General features: G+C 41.6%; 1 protein-coding gene across 4 annotated transcripts in view; it reads right to left on the bottom strand.

Annotated features, from left to right (window-relative positions):
- KIF1A (kinesin family member 1A) overlaps window positions 1-15793 on the bottom strand; it is a 331661-nt gene that overhangs the window by 86609 nt on the left and 229259 nt on the right. For all 4 annotated transcript variants that reach the window (XM_056564691.1, XM_056564693.1, XM_056564694.1 and 1 more), the window contains 5 exons: window positions 14407-14486; window positions 5724-5830; window positions 5528-5611; window positions 1748-1928; window positions 1257-1329 (listed from right to left, as the gene is read on the bottom strand). In XM_056564691.1, the coding sequence (XP_056420666.1) occupies window positions 1257-1329; window positions 1748-1928; window positions 5528-5611; window positions 5724-5830; window positions 14407-14486 (525 nt within the window). The remainder of the gene's footprint in view (window positions 1-1256; window positions 1330-1747; window positions 1929-5527; window positions 5612-5723; window positions 5831-14406; window positions 14487-15793) is intronic.

Raw genomic sequence — 15793 nt, 5'->3', positions numbered from 1 at the left:
CTGAACAAAATCTTCTGCGTAAACTGAGGGTCCTGTTCCAATTTTAGTTTTGCCCATTCTGCAGCACCTGAAACTAAGGATATTGGAAGCCTGTGCTAGCATTTCTCCTGCGGTGTTGCTATCAGTGTGTGAAGAGTGGGAGAAGAGGGTTGCATTGACAATCCAACACAATAGGCAGCACATTGAACACATTTTATAAGTGGTCAGAAACTTGTAAATAACTCATGAAAGAATAAAGTTACGTTAAAACCAAGCACATCATTGTTTTTCTTGTGAAATTCCCAATAAGTTTGATGTGTCACATGACCCTCTTCCTATTGAAAAAACAAAAGTTGGATTCAAAATGGTCGACTTCAAAATGGCCGCCATGGTCACCACCCATCTTGAAAAGTTCCCCCCCCCCTCACATTTACTAATGTGCCACAAACAGGAAGTTAATATCACCAACCATTCCCATTTTATTAAGGTGTATCCATATAAATGCCCCACTCTGTATATTGTATACTATTAAGGTGGGCTTCACGTGTGTTTCTCATACTTTGTTTGTCTTTTATAACAATATTTGAGTAAACGTTACATTTTATACAAACTATCTACGCCTCATTGGTAGAATTTGTCTATATTGTATGACCAATAAAGTTGGACCCAGCCTGATAATGTAAGCCTGCTACTGCTCCAGACTTGACTGACCAGTATGTGGCTCTTCCCAGTACACCTGGTGCCGGTGGCTAATGCAAAGCCCAAGCTTAGTAATGGACCTAATCAGATGGCTTCCATTATGAAGTCACGAATAAGTCAGAAAAAAAGCTTTATTGGAATAATCTCTCCCCCCAGACACCTTATTCAACATTTTAATACAAAAAATATTTCTGGCATCCAACGTCAATGAGTTTTCCAATGAGTTCCAAGCCCCCCCCCCCCCCCCCCCCCGCCCCCAAAAAATAAAAAATAAATAAAAAATAAAGAAATTAAATAAAATGAAAAAAAATAAACACCATACTTACCACTCTTCTTTATGGGGTTTCCTGGGCAAAAGCGAAAAGCTTTTGGCACACAATGCACCACACTTTGGCACTAATTTTGTATGTCCTGCAAATTAGTTTATAAATCTCCAATTGGCCTTTGGCAGAAAAAAAGTTTCCCATCGGTGTTTTAGCACAACGGCTCAATATAACAAAATGTGAAGAAAGTTAAAATGTCTGAACACTTTCTGAATGCCTTTTATTTCCATGCATAATATATCAAGTTGTTCTCACCAGTCTCTGCTGCTCCAGAAGGTAATTTGCTTCCTCACGTTCTTTTCTGTACTGATCTTCCAGCTCCTGAAGTCTGATGGAGCAGAGTAAATGTGTTGTTTTATTATACAGCAGAGGATTACTACAATGTCTAAGAGTATGATTGAATATGAATATACTTAGAAACCATAAATTACATCCAGCCATGAAAGGGCCTTCCAGAACAGGGGCTGATGTCATTTTTCATGGACTGATAAATGTACATTCATATATACCTCTCCATGGATATCAGTAAAAATTATAAAAAGCAGTGAGATTATTAATGATTTGGGGCCCAAAGTCAATCCTCCATGAAAACCAATCAGAGGCCCGTTAATTATCATTATTGGTGGATGTTTCGGCTGCTAGAACACCAATAATATGACTCTTATGGCATGTGATTGATGTCATAAAATTAGATCAGAAAACCGAATAACTTTTCTGAACCCCTTAAAATTTTCATGCAGACTCACCTTTGCTCCATCTCCACCTTCATGTCGATACCTTGCTTTTCAAGTAACTCCCGTTGAGCAAATGCCCAATCCACAGGTTCTACGGGAGTCTCTGCACATGGAGTACGTTCCCTCTCCTGGCGGGCTTGTTCAGGATGGTTGAAACGAAACACATGACTCTTCCCCATAATGATTCGATTACCTAAATGGAAAAATGAAGTAGCACACATATTTACATGCTAACAGCTAGGAGGAAACTGGTAAATGTATTATGGTCCATAAGTAGTTGTAGCCTCCCCTGTCTGTTGGGTTCACAATGCACCAGGAGATAAAAAAAAACAAAAAAACAGTATATTGTAAGTCTTTGACTGGTCCTTTACTGTCAAGCTACATGAGTGATGTTGATGGGCCAGCACTTTCCTAGGACCACAGCTGTCTTGTTGTCGGTCCCCGCTACAAGCACTTCCTTGTGTCAGTGTTGGCACATGGATCTTCCCACTCACCCAATTGCTGGCTGAGGTTGGACACTACTGTGGACACTGATTGGTCAGGTGGGAGGGTCCTTGTGCTGATACCTATGCAAATGGAAGTGCTTTAAGCACGGAGCAACAGAAGGGGAGTTAGTGTCTTTAAAGGGGTACTCCACTGGAAAACATTTTTTTTCACCAATTGGTGCCAGAAAGTTAAACTTATTTATAAATTACTTCTATTAAAAAAAGTAATCCTTCCAGTACTTATCAGCTGCTGTTATGATCCACAGGAAGTTCTTTTCTTTTTGAAATTCCTTATTGCCTGACCACAGTGCTCTCTGCTGACACCTCTGTCCATATTAGGAACTATCCAGAGCAGGAGAGGTTTGCTATGGGGAATTTCTTGTACTATGGACCATTCCTGACATGGGCAGAAGTGTCAGCAGAGAGCACTGTGGTTAGAATTCCAGAAAGAAACACAACTTCCTCTGGAGCATACAGCAGCTGATAATTACTGGAAGGATTAAGATTTTTAAATAGAAGTAATTTACAAATCTGTTTAACTTTCTGGCACCAGTTGATTTAAAAATGTTTTTTTTCCCTCCAGAGTACCCCTTTAATAGGGACAGGGGAGAAAACCCACTAACAAACTCCTTTGGTGACAGTTTCTTTCCTGGTAACAAAAATATCAGTCAGTTGATATCCGACATACTCAATCCCTCACACCCCTAACATCTGCTGTCGGGGCCCCTATAAAAATTTGAGAGTCTGCTGGTCCTTCCAAAAAAGGTTGTTTCAGCAGATACCTATATAATGTATATGCCTACTTAATATTTGGTGACTGATGCAGGTATTCAAAGATGGTGAGTACTGACAATATTGATTTGTCATTAGGATCACTGACACGGCAGGGCAGACATTTGGTTATTCCACTGTGTCTCAAGAATGTCGTCAGTAAATTTATTATATTTGTTGTGTCCCACAGAATGGCTTCCTTCTTTACAGTAGGGCAAAAAAGTATTTAGTCAACCAACAATTGTGTAAGTTCTCCCATTTAAAAAGATGAGAGAGGGCTGTAATTTTCATCATAGGTATACTTCTACTATGAGAGACATAATGAGAAAAAAAATCCATAAAATCACATTATATGATTTTTAAAGAATTTATTTGAAAATTATGGTGGAAAATAAGTATTTGTTCACCTACAAACAAGCAAGATTTCTGGCTCTCACAGACCTGTAACTTCTTCTTTAAGGGTCTCCTCTGTCCTCAACTTGTTACCTGTATTAATGGCACATGTTTGAACTTGTTATCAGTATGAAAGATACCAGTCCACAACCTCAAACAGTCACACTCCAAACTCCACTATGGCCAAGACCAAAGAGCTGTCGAAGAACACCAGAAATAAAATTGTAGACCTGCACCAGGCTGGGAAGACTGAATCTGCAATAGGCAAGCAGCCTGGTGTGAAGAAATCACCTGTGGGAGCAATTATTAGAAAATGGAAGACATGCAAGACCATTGATAATCTCCCTAGATCTGGGGCTCCACGCAAGATCTCACCCTGTGGTGTCAAAATGATCACAAGAACAGTGAGCAAAAATCCCAGAACCATACGGGGAGAACTAGTGAATAACCTGCAGAGAGCTGGGACGAAAGTAACAATGGCTACCATCAGTAACACACTACACTGCCAGGGACTCAAATCATGCAGTGCCAGACATGTCCCCCTGCTTAAGCCAGTACATATCCGGGCCCATCTGAAGTTTGCTAGAGAGCATTTGGATGATCCAGAAGAGTATTAGGAGAATATTATATGGTCTGATGAAACCAAAGTAGAACTTTTTGGTTAAAAGCTCAACTTGTCGTGTTTGGAGAAGAAAAATGCTGAGTTGCATCCAAAGAACACCATACCTACTGTGAAGCATGCGTATGGAAACATGATGCTTTGAGGCTGTTTTTCTTCTAAGTGACCAGTGTAACACTCAAGGTTAGAAGACAGGAACACTGGAGGTAGTGGATTTGCTGGACCTGTGTGGCAGATGACACGGGCCATACCAGGGAGCGGAATCTAAGGTGCCGCATATTTTCACCAGAGCCTGCCGCAAAGTGTGATGCTCTTGCTGCGGCAGGTGGCACCCAGGTCGCAACCCCTGGCACGACTCGACCACACAGGCAGCTGAGGCGATACGAGGCCCAGGAGGGATACAGCAACTCGTAGTCAGGATAACAGGAGGTCAGTAGGCAGGCAGTACAGGAGCAAGGTCAGGTCACTGAACAAGGGGTCAGAAACATGGCAAGGCAAGACACAGTAACGCTTTCTCAATGGCACAAGGCAACAAAGATCCGGCAGGAATGTGTGGGTGGTGCAGGAATTTATAAGTGAGGCACAGGTGTTAGACTTAATTATGGGTGTACTGGGCCTTTAAATCTTATAGCTCCGGTGCGTGGACATGCTAGGAGATGCTAGGAGATGCTGGGAGACACTGGGAGACAGCGACATGCGCATCGGAGCTGAGAGGTAGGGGAGGAGACAGCAGAGGACCGAGGTGAGTGACGGACTGGGACTCGCATGCGGGTGCAAATCGAGACAACCAGGACGACTGATCTGTGTAAAGAAAAGAATGAATGGGGCCATGTATTGTGAGATTTTATGCAAAAACCTCCTTCCATCAGCAAGAAGGTCATTGAAGATGAAACGTGGCTGGGTCTTTCAGCATGAAAATGACCCCAAACACACCGCCCGGGCAACGAAGGAGTGGCTTCGTAAGAAGTATTTCAAGGTCCTGGAGGGGCCTAGACAGTCTCCAGATCTCAACCCCATAAAAAAAAAAACATTGGAGGAAGTTGAAAGTCAGTGTTGTCCAGCGACAGCCGACAGCCCTAAAACATCACTGCTCTAGAGGACATCTGCATGGAGGAATGGGCCAAAATACCAACAACAGTGTGTGAAAACATTGTGAAGACTTACAGAAAACGTTTGACTTCTGTCATTGCCAACAAAGGTTATATAACAAAGTATTGAGATGAACTTTTGTTATTGACAAAATACTTATTTTTCACCATAATTTGCAAATAAATTATTAAAAAATCAGACAATGTGAATTTATGGATTTTTTTTCTCATTATGTCTCTCATATTTGAGGTATGCCCATGATGAAAATTACAGGCCTCTCTCATCTTTTTAAGTGGGAGAACTTGCACAATTGGTTGCTGATTAAATACTTTTTTGCCCCACTGTATATACTATAACAGGTACATGCGCCATTCTATTAGCTTCAAAAAATTCCTGACTTATCCCATGACCTGAGCACAGGGGGCATATTCTTACCAGATCTCAGCACACACAGCTCTGTCACTTTCTTCCCATTTACATATGTGTCAGCCCCTTCACAAGGCTCCAGTGTCACTATAACTGTAAAAGAGAAAAATAAAAAACAATGAGCAAATCTTACTTCCTACAGATGATGTTCTCTGTACGTTATTTAAAGGTATTTTTTGCAATACAGATTATTTGACTATATTACCTGACCCACAGGACATGACATCACTCTGGAAAATACAGTGCTCATCACGGATGAAATGTCCGCTGAGGACAATGTCCTGTCTCCTCTCCACATCCTCACGTCCAACTCTGCCACAAAAAAATTATGCATATGTCATGTACCTGATTCTTATACTAGTAGGGAAAAGATCTGAACTAAGTCCTTTCTTATGCTGTAAATTAAAAAGATCCATTCTGCGTACAACCTGTATGACCTTCTTCTGTCCTCTATTAATATCAAGTCTTTTTCATCTCTTGGAATTTTCTCGCCCATCTTACATTCTATTGATTTCCAGTTTTGACCCTTGCTCACTCTTTCAGTCATCAAGTGCAACCTGAAAACCCAGCTTGTCAAAGTGCCCATACAATTGAATGGATGCCTCCCGACTCTTCCCTACAGATAATGTCAGGGGTGAGAAGGATCGGCATGTGGAATTTTAAGCCCAACCCTTATGTTCTGAGAGAGATAATCTGACGCCAGATTAGAATGTTCATGCGCGCTCAACGCCCATGTGTATGGTGAGATTGAGAGAGATAACTGTCGGCTGACAGATATTGACGTTGTACAAACTTTAGACTTGCTTACCATCTGTCATAACTTTTGTCAGCAATACTTTATGCAACTCGTAGAATCCCCACTGCTTGTCTCTATCCACTGATCCCCTAATAGTCTTCAGACACTGATACAATTTTTATAGTTTACCCTCCATACTCAACACAATGGATCTGAAACAGAACCATCAATATGTAATTGAAGTGTAGACTTTCAGCTTTAATTCAAGGAGTTTAACAAAAATATAGCATTTAATATACTGTATATTAAAAAAATATTTGTATACTGGAAATCTTTTGCAGTCAATGACTGCCTGGGTCTAGACCCCATGGACATTACCAAATGCTGAGCTTCTTTCCTTGAAATGCTTGCCTATGGATAGCCAAGTGAAAGCATGCTATGCAGTGCAAGCTATCGAAAAATATTGCATTTATTTGCTTTACCATTGCTCTTGGCTTGTTTTTGCATTGTTGTATGTCACTGTCTGTAGTTTAAAACGCACTGCTATCTTATATGCAGCATTTATAGCTTTACACGCTTCAGAATACATTCTGCGAATTCTATTCTGAGTTTCCTAAAAGTGAGCTTTACAAATGACTGCTTAGCAGTGTCTGGAAATATAAGAACTAGAAAAAGGGAGAGAAGGAGCGCTCCATAGTGTAGTATCGCCAGTAATGACAAATGTGAATGAGCGCTTACCATAAAATGTTGTGCAACGGCCAGCACAACATGGAGAGGAGTATATATCAATAGCCCACTGCTGCCATTCCACAAGTAACCAGAAATAACCACAATCCACCTCCAAAAATGGAACTTCAGGCGCTGAGGGATCAGATAGTAGTATAAGCAAATATAAGCCTGATGAAGCGCAGAAGCGCGAAACGCATTGCATGCTGGGAATAAAGTTATTTGCTTATACTACTATCTGGTCCCTCAGCGCCTGAAGTTCCCTTTTTGGAGGTGGATTGTGGTCATTTCTGGAAATATAAGAGTCTTGTATCCAGCATTTTGCAGCCTAACCGCTAGCCCCCACTTCTCCTCCTATTTGCTGTAGCTACCAGCTACCTTGAATTGCATGCATCTTTGGTCTCTTTAATTAAATTCATCTTTCAGTATAATCATATAAAGGAAGTAACAGGGACAAATCAACAAGACACTCAGTCCATGGATTTAGAGCAATTGGCTGGCAATACATATAACAAAGACAAATATGTCACATCTCAGTGTATCATATGCAATATATGTTGCAATATGGAATAAGTCAACTAAACAGGACACAGATCTGCCAACCTCTAGAGAAAAATTGTAAAATAATGGAGGTAGACCACATACCACAAAAAAGGGTGGAAAAAGGGCCACTGGAGACACCAACCATAGCTCTCGCAAGATGCAATCCCATTTCAGTAAGTTTAGATATGACCTCAGAGGGCCTGTGGCCCTCTGAGATGGGTGTGAACTTAATTTTAATAATGGGAGTGACCAGTGATCAGGTGATGGGTGGTATTATACAGTTAGGGGTGTGTATTAGGCATACACGCCCCTCAATATACAACACATACACCCCTCGACTGTATAATTCCGTCCTTCACCCTATATTTACTGACATTTATAAAATTAAGTTCACGCCCATCTAACTGATTCCCTAAATTGTCAGACAATTTATAAACCTGCATATCTCGGCAATGGAGGGGCATATCAAGAAACTGTAAAAAGGTGTGTGATCAAGGCTTTCTAAGCTATTTAATGACAATAATAGCTAATCTTAATTTTTGGTGGTTGGCCACAGGTCCCCTTTAAAGTACAACAACCATTCATATTACTACAATTTAATATTAGTGACCTCATTTGGCATAAACCCAGTCTGGCTGCGATTAAATAGTGAGAGAATTACACTACCTAGAACCTACCAGCCAGTATTTTTTCAAAAGATATGGGCCAGTAGGAGTTGGGAATAAAAGTGTCCTTTCCTAAAACCACAATTAGTGCTTCTCTCATAGAGGGTGTGGTACAAAAGAGGGATTAATACTCCACATACTGTTTGTACCCCTCATTCATTAGACTCTCTACACTGGGAGGCTTGCCTAAGGGAAAAGTATTAATCATCTCCATAACCTCCTCAATCATAAATGGAGCATCCTGCTGCTCAGTAAGTTTCCATAGGGACAAAGCTTCCGGGAACTGAGAGGCCTCATCCAAAGTATGGCTATGCCATGACGTATAGAGCTGGGAATAATATTATCCGTACAATATCAGTGTTTGGGGGGGCGTGGCCTGGCAGCCGAGGAGACTGGCCGCATAGAGAGTGTGCTCCGTCCATAGGGCCTATCAACCGACTAAGATACCGCAAAGACGCCGTTCCTTTCCCCACCTTCTACATCTATACCACCTCCTGACATGCCGGGGAGAAGACGGAAGGTTAATAAACCGGGACCGCTGGCTAAATTCTGTTTTACCCGCACTGCGAGGTGTGCCCAAGATGGCGCCGACCCGGGAATCGCGGCCTCCTCCACTAGCTTGCGCACATCCGGACGTGGCAGCCCTCAGTCTCCTGCTTCATCAGTGCCGCGGCGCTCGCTCTCGGATCCTGCCCGGCACAGCGGATCACCACAGAGCAATGCAGGGGCTGAGACACCGGAGCAGCTAAGGGAGTCTGCACATAGCTCTGAAGATGTCAGCAACACTGGCTCCCTGAGATCCCGCTCTCCAGAGGCACGGGGCTTCACAGCAGCGTCTCCCTCCACCAGCCCAGCTACGCAGAGGCAATGTATATCTCATTCGGCACCTTCTATGGAGGTATGTGACGGGGGACTTTCAGACTCTCCTGCTACAGGAGATGACAACCTTCTCACTAACCTGTCTGTCACTGGTCAAATGCTCACTGACACTTCTATGAAAGCTATGTTACTGGCACTCAGACAGACATTCCTCCTAGACATGAATAAAATGATATCACCTTTGAGTGCCACTATTGATGAGCTTGGGGGTAGAGTGGATCATGTGGAAACCAAGTTTGGGGAGTTTTCTGAGTCGCATAATGCCCTCATAGACTCTCATTATGATCTGGAGGAAGAAGTCACTACACTTAAAGCCAAAGTAGCCGATTTAGAAGACAGGAGTCGGCGCAATAATATTAAATTGAGAGGGGTACCTGAATCAGTGCAGCCAGCTGATATTCCTGATTATGTCCGCTCCCTCCTCAAAGCTGTGCTTCCCTCTTGCTCCTCACATGAACTGGAAGTGGATAGAGCACATAGAGTTCCGCGCCCTCGGCATCTTGATAACTCAGTACCCAGGGACATTTTGGCTAGAATCCATTTTTTCAACATCAAAGAAAGAGTGATGGAACACTCCAGAAGAAATGGTGGCCTCCCTGCACATTTCCACTCTGTCTCGCTCTACGCGGATTTGTCGGCAGCGACCCTGCAAGCCCGTAGGGCTCTGCTGCCAATCACGCAAGCCCTCCAAGCAGCGAAGATTCCATATAAATGGGGCTTCCCAACCCATTTACTTATCCGGAGAGGGGAAAAGATGCATGTGATTAGATCAACGGATGAAGGCCATACCCTTCTTTCTTCCTGGAACATATCGCTTGCCACTCAGGGAAATCGCAAGGACAGATCATCACCTTCCAAAATCCCTAAAGAGTGGGATGTCGCCTGAAGAATATGGAGGTTACCCTACCTCCTTCTTTCCTTTTTTTTTTTCTTTTGACATGGCGTATTTGATGATTTATTCATGTTAGGCCCTGTGTGTCTGGTCAGGATACTTTGGTTACAGTGTGGACTATTGCCCTGTCCATGTTGGTAAATTCCAATATTTGGAACCATTTTAGTGTTTTTTTATTTGTGATGTTTTTGTTTTTTTGTTCATTTGTTGTTCATGCTAATCTAGGCTTTGTGCTAAGATTTTATTGGGATATGTGTCATACCTGCTCAACTCGAGGGAAGTGCGTGCTAGCTGGGAGGTGTGCTTTCCCATCCACTTATACTGTTATGCTTGATACTTGCTTTATACTTACCTTCCCACATGGTAGTTAAAATAGTGAGCATTAATGTTAATGGCCTTAACTCCCCCCATCGCATTTTTGGAGAGAGGCGCAATCACTACATAGCGATATCATATGTGCCCAAGAGACCCACCTTCTAGCGAAAGATGCCCACCGTCTTAAACACCCTTCTTATCCCCATATTTTTCATGCCCATAATGTTACAAAAACTAAGGGCACTTGTATCGCCATTAAGAATTCTGTTTCCTTTCTGTTACAAGAAGCAATTATTGACGTTAAAGGCAGATATATTATCCTGTTATGCTCTATTAATAAGATAGCCCTCACACTAGTATCTTTGTATGCTCCGAACAGAGGTCAAACCCGCTTTTTATCTGCAGTACTTAAAAAGGCTCGTAAATGCAAATGGGGTTCTCTCTTAATGACGGGCGACTTTAATTTAGTGATGGACCCCACTATAGATTCTTCTACTGTTTCAAGGTCTCCTCTTAAAGGATTGTCCTCCTGGACATGGCCTAATGAGCTATATGATGTTTGGCGAATCGGACATGGAGATGAAAGGGATTACACCTTTTGGTCCTCAGCACATAATTCCTACTCTAGGTTAGACATGTTCCTAGTCGATAATGCTATACTTACTAAAGTTCTCACCTCCTCAATTGAGACCATATCTTGGTCCGACCATTCCCCTATCACTATGACTTTGAAGGACTCGATCTCATCGCCAATGACCTACTCTTGGCGGATGAGCCCTTTTTTACTATCCCACGAGGAATATTCTGCCCGCCTCCGATCAGACGTTTCTGCCTATTTCCAACACAATACTGGCTTTGTGTCTAGCTCGATTTCTCTATGGAACTGCCACAAAGCGTTTACTCGAGGTTTCTGCATTAAGTATAGCACCATTCTTAAGAAACAGAGAGATCTGAAACTAACAGCTTTGTTGTCTAAGTTGCAGATAGCGGAAGCTGCCAACAGATCTCAGCCTGGTCCAGATGCAGCTTCCAATCTGAACTCTTTGAGGAAAGAACTAAGGGGTTTCATGCTAGCCACGTATGAAAAAGCTTACCGGAAGACTCAGGCTCGGTACTACTCACAGGACAATAAGGCAGGTAAATTATTAGCCCACAGGCTCAAATCCAAACATTTAAAATCAAGAATCCCAGTATTGATACACCCAATCACAAAGGCAAAACTATATTCTCCCCTAGATATTGCTAATGGCTTTGGTATTTTTTATTCTAAATTGTATAACCTTACAGATTCTATCCCGCCCACTCCTAATCATTTAGAATTAGTCCAAGATTACCTTAAAAAATTGCACCTGCCCACTCTTTCCTTACAGCAACAAGATTCATTATGTCAAGATTTTTCCATCTCTGAACTTCTTAAAGTAATTAGTTCTCTCCCTGTAAATAAAGCTCCTGGTCCGGACGGATTTACTAGTTTATATTATAAATCTCTGTCTCCCCTCGTTGCCCCTGCTTTGTTGGCCTTTTGTAATTATGCAATGACACATGGTTCTCTACCCAAGGAAAATTTGCAAGCGACAATTACCACGCTTCCCAAACCAGGTAAATCGAATGATCTACCTCAAAATTTCCGCCCTATCTCACTATTAAATCAGGACCTAAAAATTTATTCTAAAATGATTGCTAATAGACTCGCACCCATTTTGTGTCAGTTGGTTAGCCCGGACCAAGCTGGATTTGTGTCCGGTCGACAAACATCGGACAATACCCGGAGATTGTTAAACCTTTTTCATTACATAGAGAGCCGCAATACCACGGCCCTGATCCTGGCTTTGGATGCCGAGAAGGCGTTCGACCGGCTCCGCTGGTCGTTCGCCTTCTCGGTCCTCCGAGTCATGGGTTTTAGAGATTCCATCTTATCGGCTATACAATCCCTTTATACTTGCCCTACGGCTAGAGTACTAGCAAATGGATCCCTCTCTGACGAGTTTCCCATCACTAATGGTACTCGTCAAGGGTGCCCCTTGTCCCCTTTAATTTATATTTTATCTATTGAACCTTTAGCACAAGCCATACGACTAGATAGCAGAATATCAGGTATCACAATAGGCCCCACACGGCATATCATTTCACTCTATGCGGATGATATCATTTTATCCTTTACAGATCCGGTCGCTTCTCTAGAAGCAGTTATGGACAATATACAGAAATTCGGTGATCTCTCATATTACCATCTTAACACTACTAAAACACAGGCACTGCCTATCAATATTGCTCCACAGGTGGTCACCCAGTTAGTTTCTACATATGAGTTGGATTGGAGAGATTCTAATTTGACGTACCTGGGAGTGAAATTGTCCTATCCTTACTCTACATTATATCACACTAATTATGTCCCGCTCCTAGCAGATATAGCGACATCCACAGCGGATTTATCTAAAAATGAAGTTTCTTGGGTTGGCAAGATTGCGGCTTTTAAAATGTTTTTGTTGCCCAAATTTTTATACTTGTTCCGATCCCTTCCCCTGCCACTTCCACAATCGTTTTTTCAACAAGCACAAAAAATACTATCTGACTATATATGGGATAAAAAGAAGCCTCGTATTGCACGCCGTATAATGACTAAAACGTGGGAATCAGGGGGACTCAACACCCCAGACATTAAAAGTTATTATATTGCTACGCTAGTCTCTGCCCTTAAACAATGGTGGGTGGCTCCCTCTGACTGTTCGTGGGTAGAATTGAAACAATTTTCAGTCTCCCCCTTCACCTTACGGGACTTAATGTATCTTCCATTGTGGCATCTCCCCCTGCCCTCCCTCTCCAACCTTTACGTAAAAGCCGCTCATATGGCATGGTATAATTATCTTTCCTCCTTAACTATTAACACTAAATCGGACCCTTTGGACCTACCCATGTCACTGATTCAGGCCTCCATTCCTAATTTAAATCTCCATGAATGGGCACTGAGGGGAATAACGCATATTAAACATTTGTTTGATGGGCAGGTATTGATGTCCTTTAATTCCCTGCGACAATTATTCTCTCTCCCTAACAAAGATTTTTACATTTACTTACAATTACGTCACTTTATTCATTCCCTGAAACCTTCTAAGATTGGCATTGATAGTTACACCATTCATTACCTTTCCTCCTCTGTTAAAGGCATAAAACCACTTTACTTAGCGATTACCCAATCAGATGTCTGTATTAAAACTTATCCTCTTAAAGCTTGGGAGAGAGATCTCAACTTAACGGCAGATATAGTTGTGTGGCAAAAAGCCTTCAGGAATATCCGTAAAGCCTTTCAATGTTCTACACACCTAGAGTCGGCTTCGAAAACAATTCTCAAGTGGTATCTCACACCAGATAAGCTGGCGATCATATACTCTGGGTCTTCCGATAAGTGTTGGCGTGGATGTGGTCATAGGGGATCTTTGGCTCACATTCTATGGTATTGTCCGGTCATTAAACCCTTTTGGGCAGAAGTTATAGAAATACTAAATGAAACATTCGAGTTCCAGGGGGCTTGGCTGCCGGAATCTATATTACTCTTTATGAACCTGCAATCTATCCCACCGGTTGATAGAGAGTTATTTTGTATTATTTGTATAATAGCTAAGCTTGCCTTAACTAGTCATTGGAAGTCGCAGATTATTCCAACCACTGACCTGATTATAACAAAGACTTTGAAGACTTTGGGGTTATATAAATCTAAGTTTACGCCCGTTGGTGTAATTTTGTTTGTTTCTGCTCTTCTTGCAAAAAAATATGTCTACAATTGTTACAGCTGACTATGTATCTTGCACTCTATGTGTTGTATCATACGGCAGCTGTGACTGCTCATTGCTTGATATTTGTTCCTAATGTACAATAAAAACTATTGAACGTAATATCAGTGTTTGCATAGTTACACATTAAGATTGTATGAAAAAAAATTCTAAAACAAATGTTAAAAACCTATAAGAAAAAAAAGCATGCAGGTCTAATACCATGGCATAATGTGTACAGGAGGAGTTTTCTTTATTAGAAAGATATGATCAGTTGGTAGTGTGGGTGTCAGTCACAGATAATATATGTATATCACGTATAAAATGTATACATTTATCACATTAGTGTATTTGTCTGTACTCACCTTGTAATGCCATCTTTGATGTAATATAAAAGACACTCAGACATTAGAGGATCCTCATTGAGATTGACGAGGTGGGGAGTCTAAGGACCAAGTCGGATGTAGAATTAAAAAATATACAATAACCACCATCACTAATCTAATAGGACATCACAGCAATACAATTTCTGCTTACAAGTGTGGATTATTAATTTAGTGTGGAGCATAGAAAGTTGTGAAGTATGTTCCAACAGTATGAAGGCATGGCCCACCAACATTCACATGGTACAGTTTGAAAAAGGGCATGCCTTTCAACACAGTCTACAATCATACACTCTAAATAGAAACCATCCTACATAACAAACAATGAATCAGTTAAAGTGACTGTCCAGTTAGGAGCTCAAAAATATTATGTAAATCAGTATTAACGGAGGATTATTCATTGATACACACTCATACCTTAAAGGGGTACTCACCCTGGAAAAACATTTTTTTTAAATCAACTGGTGCCAGAAAGTTAAACAGATTTGTAAATTACTTCTATTTAAAAATCTTAATCCTTCCAGTATTTATCAGCTGTTTATTTTAGGAACTGTCCAGAGTAGGAGCAAATCCCCATAGCAAACCTCTCCTGCTCCAGGCAGTTCCTAAAATGGACAGAGGTGTCAGCAGAGAGCACTGTGGTCAGACAGAAAGGAAATTCAAAAAGAAAAGAACTTCCAGTGGAGCATATAGCACCTGATGAGTACTGGAAGGATTAAGATTTTTAAATAGAAGTTATTTACAAATCTGTTTAACTTTCTGGCACCTGTTGATTTAAAAAAAAAAAATTCCAGGGGAGTACCCCTTTAAGGGCCGGTATATGATTATGGCTAATTCATTTTTCTGGTACCAGTACCATATCACAGCACTCTGTCATAGTGTGTCTGTATTAATTGGTTCAAATTGGAGAGCTGTCCATATGCTCATTACTTATATTTGGGTCTAGTGCAGCTTCTTTAGGACAGATCTGTGATTTGTGACTATTAGCAACTGTGTCTACAGGAAGTCTAAAGTAGTCGGAGACACACTGTCTGTCTCATCATTGGTTTACGCTGCTGTTTTCTCCCACCCCCCTATAGCTCTGCTTCCTCTGATTGGCTGCTGTGTATTAACACAAGCCTATCACAGACACAACAGGAGGAGCTGTTTTCTACTACAGCTAGGTAGTGTGCTTATATACTACAGACTGCCAAACCACCAGTGAGGAATGATGCTGAAATGAGGTATGTGAAGCTTAGTATGGTGGAGCCTGGAGGGTCACTTTAGAGTAGATATACCAATTATTTAGATGACATTTGACTTTACTGTATTATGCATGCAGTGGAGAAGAGTAGAGGCTGGAAGATAAAAGGGCACACCAAACCTGCAC

This window comes from Hyla sarda, chromosome 3 (assembly GCF_029499605.1).
Source record: "Hyla sarda isolate aHylSar1 chromosome 3, aHylSar1.hap1, whole genome shotgun sequence".
In the NCBI taxonomy this organism is placed as follows: domain Eukaryota; kingdom Metazoa; phylum Chordata; class Amphibia; order Anura; family Hylidae; genus Hyla; species Hyla sarda.
The sequence above is the reverse complement of the archived record's forward strand: the minus strand, read 5'-3'. Positions and strand labels throughout refer to the sequence as shown.